The sequence below is a fragment of the Acomys minous genome (assembly GCF_964271855.1).
Source record: "Acomys minous genome assembly, chromosome: 1".
Taxonomy (NCBI): domain Eukaryota; kingdom Metazoa; phylum Chordata; class Mammalia; order Rodentia; family Muridae; genus Acomys; species Acomys minous.
This window is the reverse complement of record NC_140483.1, coordinates 176,390,138-176,401,706: the sequence shown is the minus strand read 5'-3', so window position 1 is coordinate 176,401,706 and position 11,569 is coordinate 176,390,138. Positions and strand designations below refer to the sequence as shown.

The 11,569-nt window shown below is 43.3% G+C and overlaps 2 protein-coding genes across 2 annotated transcripts in view; one reads left to right on the top strand and one right to left on the bottom strand.

Annotated features, from left to right (window-relative positions):
- The first annotated feature begins 2,680 nt into the window (after positions 1–2,680).
- On the top strand, positions 2,681–4,298 carry RRAGA (Ras related GTP binding A). Its single transcript, XM_084776359.1, has one exon. The coding sequence runs from the start codon at positions 2,944–2,946 to the stop codon at positions 3,883–3,885; it is 942 nt and encodes a 313-aa protein (XP_084632485.1). The 5' UTR covers positions 2,681–2,943; the 3' UTR covers positions 3,886–4,298.
- Positions 4,299–5,974: 1,676 nt separating this feature from the next.
- The window catches only part of HAUS6 (HAUS augmin like complex subunit 6), a 41,477-nt gene continuing 35,882 nt past the window's right edge, over positions 5,975–11,569 (bottom strand). Inside the window, exons 16-17 of the mRNA XM_084776347.1 lie at positions 10,522–11,517; positions 5,975–9,411 (exon numbers count right to left, since the gene is read on the bottom strand). Of these exons, the coding sequence (XP_084632473.1) occupies positions 9,362–9,411; positions 10,522–11,517 (1,046 nt within the window). The 3' untranslated portion in view covers positions 5,975–9,361. The remainder of the gene's footprint in view (positions 9,412–10,521; positions 11,518–11,569) is intronic.

Genomic DNA, 11,569 nt, shown 5'->3' with positions numbered 1-11,569 from the left:
TATAGCCTTGGCTCAGAATTCAATGCCTTCTCTGATCTCTGCAGACACCTGCACACATGTGGCATATACTCACACAGGCACACAGGCAGACACACACACACACACACACACACACACACACACACCACAAAACAAAATAAATCTGAAGAAAAACACTAAATATACAAAACAAAGTAGATTGAGCTTTTAGACTTGTGTTTACTTTGGAGTACCTGTTGAACTCAGGAAGCTAAAAAGCGCCATGTAGGAGTGAGGGTTCTTAATGGGTGAGGGTATAGTAGGATACATGTAATAGGAAAATAGGGAGGAAGAAATACTGGAGGTTAAAATTTTAACCAGCGGTAGGGGTACAGGGTACGGAAGGGATGGGGAGTCCATTAGCCAAAGCAAAAGATGTAAAGAGAGCATTTGTGTAAGTTAATTTATACATATACATACATTAGTGTGTGTATATTCTGAGTCTGAAAACATTCTAGGCCTAGATTAGATTGTACAGAGGCTAGAAGCTTCCAGGACTAGGCTTAGGTTCGCAGCTAGCCTCCAAGGCGACATTTAAAAGAGGAGAATAAAAGTTACTTTTACAGTCAGCCCTAAAGAAGACATCTATTTCAACATACACTTAAAAGGAGCGTGGTGGCGCACACCTTTAATCCCAGCACTCGGAAGGCAGAGGCAGGCAGATCGCTGTGAGTTCGAGGCCAGCCTGGTCTACAAAGTTAGTCCAGGACAGCCAAGGCTACACAGAGAAACCCTGTCTGGAAAACAAAAACAAAAACAAAAACAAACAAACAAAAAACAACCACCCCCCCAAAAAAGAAGCAATGGTTACTTTTTAATTTTCTTGCATGTGTTATTTACGTGAGTGGATGTTTTGCCTGCATGTATGTCTGTTCTGTGCACCACGTGCATGCAGTGCCCGCAGAGGTTGGAAGAGGGCATCAGATCCCCTGGGACTGGAGCTGGGGTGGGTGCTGGGAGTCAACAAAGCCAGGTTCTTTAGAAGAGCGGTTTGAAGCCGGGTATGGTGGCACACACCTTTAAATAGCAGCACTCTCGAGGCAGAGGCAGGTGGATTGCTAAGACTTTGAGACCAGCCTGGTCTACAAAGAGAGTTCCAGGACAGCCAGAGCTACACAGAGAAACCCTGTCTCAAAATAAACAAACAAACAAACAAACAAACAAACAAACAAAAAAAACAAACCAGAAGAGCAGTTTGAGTTTAAGTGCATCCCATCTGTGCGAGAGACCACGGAGGCCAAAAGAGAGTATCATACCTGAACCCTGGGCCTCTGCAAAAGCACCGAGTACACTGAACTGCTGAGCCAGGTCTCTAGACCCAAGATTCAATTTCTGAATGAGTGGGTGAGGAAACGTCTTCTTTGGTACAATGTGACATACAACCAGAACAAGGCTTTGCAGTAGGTATGTAGTGTCCTAGTTTAGGAATCTGAGGTGCTCTGGCAAGCCTCCTGATTCATCCTGAATGTGTTCGGTGACACCGATTTTCGCTCCTTGAAGGTCAAGAGCAGCGCCCTGTACTTGGGGGAGGCGATGCGATGTAAGACCTAAGAGCAAACCCTGCAAGTCATTCAAACTCCTTACATCCTTTTTTTATTTAACTAATTTATTCAGATTACATCTCAATTGTTATCTCATCCCTTGTATCCTCCCGTTGTTCCTCCCTCCTTCCCACTTTCACCCTATCCCGCTCACCGAGGGGGACCACTATATGGTCATAGGCTATCAAGTCTAATCTTGGTGGCCTGCTTATCCCTTCTCTGAATGCCACCAAGGGGACGTGAACAAATAAGGGACACTAGAGTTCGTTGCAGAGTCAATCCCTGCTCTCCAGTCAACTGTGGCTAGATCTGAGTGAGGGTTCGATGTTTACTGCATGTATTGTCCTTGGTTGGTGCAGTAAACTCCTTAAATCTTAATGTTTGATTTCCTCACTTGAAAATAGCTGTTCACACGGTTACTCTCAGGGCAGAGCTAATGCATGGGTGTTCTTTTTTTTTTTTTTTTTAGACAGGGTTTCTCTGTATAGCCTTGGCTGTCCTGGACTCGCTTTGTACTCACAGCGATCCACCTGCCTCTGCCTCTCCAGTGCTGGGATTAAAGGTGTGCGCCACCACACCCGGCACATGGTGTTCCATACTACCCTCTCCTCCAAGTTTTGGATTCTAATTACAAATTCTCAAGTCTGAGAGCCTTGAGAAAATAGGATATGAAAAGGTAACTTTGTCTGGAAATGGAAAAAGGACGAACCAGGACTCAGGATGTCTCCTCGTAAGGTACTGCCTTTTAGCCCTGGGCAATTATTCAGCTGGTTTTCATTTGTCATCCTCATGTCGGCTGACAAATAAGGCCTTGCCTTTACCTGCCTGCTTCTCAAACCTAAAGCGCGTCAGGTGACAATGGCAGCGGTCGTGGCGACTTTTGGCCACGAGAGGGCAGCACTCTCCCTCCTAGCTCACTCGAACTTTTCTGCAAATGCCCAGTGCAACCCAAACAGAACAAAACACCGGTGTGGCTTTCCCTTTCGTTTTAATTCTCCGGGAGCGAATACCAGGCTGCAATTTAACAAGCAGTTTTTCTCTGGACCTACGGCTCATAAAAGCTCAGCCGACGTTCTCGCGATGTCACTACCGGAAGTGGGTGGCGGCAGGAACTCGGAGTTCTCGCGAGATACCGGCGGGAAGTGGGTGGCGGCCGGCCGGGGCTGATCGCGTCAGTGCTCGTCTCGCTCTAGCTCCGAGTGATTGTGGCCGTCGCCTCGGGCGCTGTTCTCTGCGGCCTCGCCTCGCCGCCGTCTTTCCCGCCCGAGCTCCCGCTGCTCCGCGGTGCCTGGCGCCCAGCCCTTCTGAGCCGCCGTCCCCATCCTCGGTCGGTCCGCCGTTAAGGCCGAGCCTTAGGCCCAGTCCGTGGCGACGCCGGCAGGTGATGCCAAATACAGCCATGAAGAAAAAGGTGCTGTTGATGGGAAAGAGCGGGTCGGGGAAGACCAGCATGAGGTCGATCATCTTTGCAAATTATATTGCGCGCGACACCAGGCGCCTGGGTGCTACCATCGACGTGGAGCACTCCCACGTCCGATTCCTGGGGAACCTGGTGCTGAACCTGTGGGACTGTGGCGGCCAGGACACCTTCATGGAGAATTACTTCACCAGCCAGCGGGATAACATCTTCCGTAACGTGGAGGTCCTGATCTACGTGTTTGACGTAGAGAGCCGCGAACTGGAAAAAGACATGCATTATTACCAGTCGTGTCTGGAAGCCATCCTCCAGAATTCCCCCGATGCCAAAATCTTCTGCCTGGTGCACAAAATGGATCTGGTTCAGGAAGATCAACGTGACCTGATTTTTAAAGAGCGAGAGGAAGACCTGAGGCGTTTGTCTCGCCCGCTGGAGTGTGCTTGTTTTCGAACGTCCATCTGGGATGAGACGCTCTACAAAGCCTGGTCCAGCATCGTCTATCAGCTGATCCCCAACGTCCAGCAGCTGGAGATGAACCTAAGGAATTTTGCCCAGATTATCGAGGCTGATGAAGTTCTGCTGTTCGAGAGAGCCACGTTCTTGGTGATTTCCCACTACCAGTGCAAAGAGCAGCGCGACGTGCACCGCTTTGAGAAGATCAGCAACATCATCAAGCAGTTCAAGCTCAGCTGCAGTAAATTGGCCGCTTCTTTCCAAAGCATGGAAGTGAGGAATTCTAACTTCGCTGCCTTCATCGACATCTTCACGTCAAACACGTATGTGATGGTGGTCATGTCAGACCCATCCATTCCTTCAGCAGCTACCCTAATCAACATTCGCAATGCCAGGAAACACTTTGAGAAGCTGGAGAGAGTAGATGGCCCCAAGCACAGCCTTCTCATGCGTTGAATGCCAGATGCTCTTTAGTAAAATGCCGAATTACTTTTCTTTCTGCATCCTTTGTTTTGGATATTGATGTCATGTGCTTGAAAGTGAGCCTTGAAACGTGTGCTTACTCTCCCATCTCTCCCCTAGTCTTAGCATTGGACGCTATTTACTCAACTCCGCTATCCTGTAGAGCTTCAAGAAGGCCTTTATGAAAAGTTGGTGTGGAGTAACACTAAAGTAGGTGGTTTGTGTGTGTGTGTGTGTATGTGTGTTCCGGTTACCTGATTATAATAAGAATGTTAAAGCAGTTATCTTCTGTATTACCAGATCACAAAGGTGGAATGTTACTATTTTAACAGCAAGGTATTAAAATGTATTTCTAAATCCTCCTTGGTTTCAATCATGAATAAACATTTATTATTAGCAATTTAAAATGTTGTTTGAAGTAATTTGAAAATACTGTTTTACTGGCAAACTCCCATTTTGCTATTGTGGCCTCCACCACTCTAGCAGTGCTTGGTAGCAGCTGTAGCAGTGGGCTAGCGCAGTGACCCAGTGGTAAAAACACTGCCTGCCTGTCCAAAATATCTGGGTTCAAGTCCCAGCATCCACATGACAGTTCACAGCCATCTGTAACTCGAGTTCCAGGGGATCCAGCACCCTCTTCAGGCCTCTGCAAGCACAAGGCAAAATACCCATACCCATATATATTTATATATTGTAGCTCAAGTGATAGATGGCTTGCCTAGCAGGGCACACGATCCTGGGTTTGGACATCAGTAGCACATAAAAACCAGGTGGTGGTGGTGTGTGCCTGTAATCCCAGCGAAGGCAGCAAGATTGGGAGCTTTGAAATCATCAGGACGTTTGAGACTACCCAGAGGTACATCAGACTCCCCACCCAAGAAAATTCTTAAGCTAGGGGTGTAGCCCAGTGGTGGTGTGCCTGTCTAGCACAGCCGAGCCCCTGGATTCAAATCCCACTTCTAATCCTTTGGAAGTTTGGCAGGACATTTATTTCCCTGGGTCTGTTCTCTTGTTTGGATACAGTAAGAATACCACTACGTAAGATTGCTAAAAAGAGCTGTGCAGCACTCATGGAGGCAAAGGCAGGAGGACCACTGAATTCAAGGCCAGCCTCGTCTACAGAAGATTGCTGAAAACATGCACACACAAAGCATCCAGGATATGCACCTGGACAGCTTTGGCTACTAACCACTAAGCCATTCCTCTAATTACTGCATGTGACATCTGGCTAAATTTAAGCCTTTTACATGCCAGGTATTAAGTACTTACTTGACATGCTCATATTTTATCTTCACAACCTGGGGAATAGTTACTTCTGTCACGAATACATGAGGAAACCAGCATGACTTTATTACGGTGAGACACTTAGGGTATTCTGACCAGACCCTCTGTGTTTCCTAACCATCATCCCTCTACTTTCATTGAGGGGAAGTTGTTTTAAAGAACAAAAAATTCAAAATCTAGCTTTTGCTAGGCAGCGGCTCATTCCCTGTAATCCCATGCTCAGGAGGCTACGGTAAGAAAAACAAACACTCCTAGATTTTTATGTATAGATTCTTTTGTTCGTGTAATTCCAAACTCCCTTTGCATTTATCTGAAAATTACTGACCAAATTTGTAGATTATTTTGTGGAGAAGGATTTTGAGGCTCTTAATTTGCATTGGCCATGATATAGTAAAAACAGAATTCTGAAATAAACTGCCCTATTCCAGTTTTAGTAATGGCTTATAGGCTGTGTTAAGTAGTCTATTTTAGAGCAGAGACTTCTGATCACCTCAAATGATTTAAAATTTTAAACACTGGCAGTAGGTGTGATAACAGGTGCCTCCCCATGAAAACCAAGAAAGCTGCTAAATGTATGGTGGTAAACTGGACCTTATAACCTCGGCGCTTGGAGGCAGGAACAAAGACCAATTACTCACTTAAGCCAGCCTGGTGTATGAAAGGAGTTCCAGGCCAGGCAGGGCTACATAGCAAAACCCTGCCTAAAACATTAAAAACAAAAAGGTTGTAGTAAATCTAGATTCTAGTGATTTAAAAAACAGAAACAAAATACTCTTAGTGTATCACCAAACCTTTTAAGTCATTTTACCAAGTTGTACTTTTGTATGTAATAATTCAATGATATTTTGGAGGCATAATTCTTTTTTAAGTACAGAGAATTCCAGACAGGTAGTTAAAAACAAACAAACAAACCACACTTTATTCTAGAACACACTTATAAACAGTCCTTAGGACCCACAGACATTTTCCATTTAAGAACTGTAACCTCTGAGTGCTAAGCATGCACTCTCAGTCCCTAAAAATTAAATGCTTAGAGGACAGACAACTACTTGATGTTGTTGAGCATGAAAATATTACCACGTAGGATAAAGAGTAGTTGGGGGTCAGGGATTAAGCTGAACAAAATATACTAAACAGGCATTTTGAAGCCATACTTTCCTTAGCTATAAGGAATGACATCAATTTTATTAAAATGTAAACATGTTTTAAGACATTTTAATGAGTGATGACAGTATAAGGTTATAGTTTGATCCTACCCCCACAATAATTAGTTTTACTGAATGCAGAAGTCTATTTGCACAGCTTTTTATCTCTGTGAACAGAACAGGGTACACTCTATGCAACCAAAGGAAAAAACTACCATTCCTTTTATTCTGTCATGGAGGCACACAAAATTCCAATGCTTAAGTATCTGCTAACCTGGGGATGGAGGAGGAGGGTGTCTAATAAAGATACTAAGTAAAAGCCAGGCAAACATATGTACTTCAGCACTAGAGAGGCTAAGGCAGGAAGATTGCTGTGAGCTAAGGCTTACCTGAATAGAGCAAGATAACATGCACGCACGCGCACACCACCATCATCATCATCAACAACAAAAACCCAGTTAAACAAACATTTCAGGGAAGACATAAGACCATGCATCTAGGGAAGGAAGATTAAGACTTCAAAGTGGAAATGTGATTTGCTCTGAGCTTTCTGTTTTTAGTTGTTTGTTTTAGGACCAGGGTCTCACTATGTAGCCCTGTCTGTCCTAGAACTCACTCTGTAGACTAGACTGAGCTCTGCCTGTCTTTGGTTCTGTGCTGGGATTAAAGGTGTTCAATTAAAGGATTAAGTCCTGTTAGGAGCTTTAAAGGAACTATAACTGGCTGGAGAGAAGCCTTAGTGGCTAAGAGTATTGGCTGTTCATCCTGTGACCCAGGTTCAAGTCCCAGCATCTAGATGGAAGCCAACACCAGTCTATGACTTCAATCCCAGGGAATCTCACTTCATCTTCAGGCATCCTTGGACACCAGGAACTGGAAAGGTACACAGACATGCAGGCAAATATTCTCACATGTAAAAATAAATAAAAATTTAAAAATAATTCTAACTAGTATAACTAAAGGCTATTAAAATTTTCAAGTCAAAATAAGGAAAGACCTGAGATGAGCTAGCAGGACAAGTAAGCCTGCAGACTGCAGCGAGGGAGGGAAGTAGAGCCGACTAACTCAGAACCTGTTCTAGAACTACCGCGAAGCATCAGTGCGCACTCAGGCAAGAGCCTGACACGATCAGAGCAGTTCCTAGTCGTCATAGGAACTGCAGGGGATACTAGGTGGGAAGGCAAATTATCATCAGTTTTGCAGATGTGATAGATTTTTTGTTGTTGTTCACGGTGCTGAAACAGGAAATAATCACGTCAGGAATGTTCAGCTGACCTAAAATTCAGTGACTTATAAAGCCAAAATATTCAGATTTTTGTTTGTTTATGTCTGTTGTAGCCCTGGCTGTCCTTGAACTCACAAATACCTGCCTGCCTCTGCCTCCAAGTGCTGGGATTACAGGCATGCGCCACTACGCCCGGCTTGATACCTGATCTTGTGACTGTCCTAAGGGCTTCTAGAGCAATAGACATCCAATAGTGTGCCCCTTCTTAAAGTTATCAGGGGCTAAATGTAAATCCCAACCTCTTAGCAGCAAGTGTTTGCTCAACTTGTGAAATACCAGTGAAGCATATCTAAGATGAGGTTTCTAGGCCTTCTCTAAGTAAGCATTTTAAACAGGCATCTCAGATGGTCCTCATGCGCTGGTCCCTGCATCCCTCCAGCCAGTTAATCTCCCTAGCTTCAGTACCTGCCTGCTCAGTGAAATCATGCATATTAATACTTAGAATTGGCTCTAGCATGACAGATGCTCTTTTGACGGTCCTTCCTCTCCCCTAACATGCTACTTAGAATGCAGACACTACATTTTCTGTAAAGCAGACAACAAAATGGTTTCCAGTACAAGGGCACAGTCCCTGCTCTGCTGTGCTCATGAAGGAACCCAGCGCCTTTGGAACTTGTCCTCTTTCCTTCCCCCTGGCAAGGAGCTTTGCTATAGACCTTCTGACACTCAGCCATCTACTTCCAGGATTCTTCCCTCCAACTCTCCTGTCACCTTCTTAAGACCTGGGGACAAGATTTTTGACAGTTACAAACTGAGGCTCTACACGAATGGAAGGAGACGACAACCTTTCAGCGCCTCTTCCAGTCCCGCTTACTCAGGAACATCCACTTACTCCTTGGACGATACAAACAAGCCCAGTTCTTAGCCAGAGACCCTGACAATAAGGCAAAGTGTATAAATGTTACAAGTTACTTAAATCCATGTTCAATGTTCTCACGTTATTTTGGGATATTCTGTAGGCACTAGGAAATTTAATGTTTTCTATCGGTAAGTAACAAAAACTTGTTGCTTTCTCAAAACAACATCCACCCCATACCACCCACAGACAATAGTAAAACAGATTTGTGAATTTTTCATTTACATTCTTGTTAAATATAAACTGGAATTATATTCTCAGTCTAAAGTAGATTAAATAATGAAGAGTCTGACAGTGTGGCCATCTTCTACCTTCCCCCCTTCTCTCACTTCACCCATCTTGTCTTGACTTACCACATGCATTTTATTCAACATCACTCTGCAGGATCAACATACTTGGAATTCATTAAGCCTGTTTACAATTTTACAAACTTTAAGGTGTGTTGTTTTGACTATACATCCAAAGGCACTACACTTTACTCATTTTGTGTTAGTATCAGAATATTCCATAAAAATACAATAAAATGATTTATTTCTCTAAAGTGAATGATGAGGCTATTCAACGGCTATTACACACTCACCCTGAGGTTAATAACTGATGTTTTACCATAACTATGAGATTTGCCATTTACTTATGTTACAAGATTATTCTAAGGAATCACAATGGCTTCCCAAAACTTGACATTTGCTGTTCCTAAATACTTCACACTTCAGCCTCATATTTGCCAAAGAAGGCCTAAACACTTAAATATATCACAAGGGGCAAAGTGCACTCAGACCTTCTTCGACCTTGGAAAAGAGTATTCCACTTCCGGTGTGTGTGTAGACCAGCTGCGGTGGAGCGGCAAGCCTGCAGCGTAAGTGCGTCTCAGGTAAATTAACTGGAAAAGGCTTCATCTTGTCAGACCACAGCATCTCTTGCTTCAAGGCTCTTACTTGAGATTTCTTCTTCTAAAAATTTGAATTTTAAAAGAGGACAATGAGTATTACAAAGAAAGCAGGATAAATTCCAAGTAGTAGCAACTTTCTGATTGAGAAGACCCACTTTGTGCAAGACACACTAATAAATAAATAAAATTACCACTTCTACCGAAATGCCTTTCCTCCAAAAATTCAATGCACTTCTAGAATTTTTAAAAAACAAAACAAAACAAAAAAACAAAAACAAAAGAGAAAAAAAGGTGTTTAATAATTATCGTGGAAAAAAAATAATTATCACGGGAAACCAAAGTGGTATGTAAGGATCTGTATAGTAAGACCTAACTCTGTCCTAAATAACCAATAACTTTAATTCTTTATTATATAACTTTCAAACATATGATTAACAAAATGTAGTGAACGCTTGGCTTTAGTTACTTACACTGTTACAGGTTGAATTATGCCTACCAACACACTGTGTTAGAATTCTAACCCCAGTATCTCAAAATGTGACTATATTTGGAAAAAAAGACTTAGTCTATCTCTCTCCATAGATGCATATAATCATAAGGATTCTGAAAGTACCCGAAAAGTGTGGGCTCACTCTTCTTGCCCTAAATGAAGGTTTAAAAGACCATATTTATCATATTTCCCAGCATGATCATGCAGCCTTCACTTTGTACTACATGAAAAGTTAAGTGAACAGGAGACAATTACAAACGGCTTGGGCAGCCAGCTGGTGGCAGTGCACACCACCTAGCACTTTATTTATTTTTATTTTTTTAAATTTTTTAATTTTTCTACCTAGCATTTTAATCCCAGCACTCAGGAGCCAAAGGTAGGCAGATCTGAGTTTGAGGGCAGCCTGCTCTACAGAGCAAGTCAGGGCAGCCAAGACTACATAGAGAAACCCTGTCTCAAAAAACAAAAACAAGAACAAACCCCAAAAACCCAAAACCCAAAAAATTCCAAACCAAAAACAAAAGAGAGAAAAAGAAATAGCCTGGGCTACATGGTAAGTCTGAAGCCAGCCTGAACTACAGTTTGTGGTTAGCCAGAGGTAGGTATCAAAATACTACTGCATCTTAGTGGGGGGGTTAAAAAGAGAAGTTAAGAAAATGATCACCAAGGGTTAACTCTTACCTTTTAAATTAGGCAGAAATTCCCTAAGATTACATGGTAACCTGGTCCTCAATTTTTCCTCCAAAAGAGAAGCTTTAGTTAGTGGTGATACACACTGTGTTTTTTCATCGAAGGACATGTGGGAAGATGGCTGTGTGTAGTCAATACACAAATCCTGAGTGTCCGAAACAGCCTGTGTATCATCCGCTGGCATGTCTCTGGCTCCAGGGCTCAATTCTACTTTGTGGTGTTCAAGTGTCTTGGGATTAGACAGGTGAGATTCTTCCCTTATTTTGTTAAAAGATTTCTTTAGAGCCTCATACCTACTAAGAATAGCCTGTAAACTGGATTCTGACTCTGGAGTGGCTTGTCTTTTCCCCACATCATCTGAAAAGGCAGCACTGTGCACATAACTATTCGGCTCCACTTGAAAAGCTGTCTCTGAACTAGCAGAGCTATTAAGACTTAGGTGACCAACTTCCTCTGGAAGAGTTTCGTGTAATATGCCAATGCCACTCAGCCTCTGAAAAGAGTCCCAGAACAGAGTCCTATGTGTGGAAGGTTCACTGCAAGAAGCTTGTGAGTGGTCCAATACTGGAACAGTGTCCTCTTCCTTTGTACATGTCACATCTAGTCCACTGCCCACAGCAAGGGAGAATGGCTCCATTGGTCTAGTTTCTGAAAGCCTGGTGGTTGCACATTCTAAATTTTGCTTACAAAGCATTTTCTTATTTGTCAAGTCTGACTCATCTTCTGTTGGGGGTTCAGTGATCCGACTTGTCACCAGATGTTTCTGAGGCACACCTTTGGGCTGATCTGGAACAGCTTTCTCTTCAGGCAAATAAGACCTACCAAAATCTGGGGAAAAAATAGCCAGACTAAATTCCTTCTGGTTACTCAGTGCAGATGAAGACTCTGACAACACCTCTCCAGCTTTGGCATCCACTAGAATCCCATCTGAACTTCTGTTATCTTCATCTTCAGCAGCTTTTCTCCATGAACTCCTAATTTCAGTTACTAATGGAAGTGAGGGAAAACATTATTTACATATTTCCAAACACAGACATGC

What these genes read in the sequence shown, in the direction of transcription:
- RRAGA (XM_084776359.1), top strand. Translation starts at nt 2,944, where the DNA reads ATGCCAAATACAGCCATGAAGAAAAAGGTGCTGTTGATGGGAAAGAGC.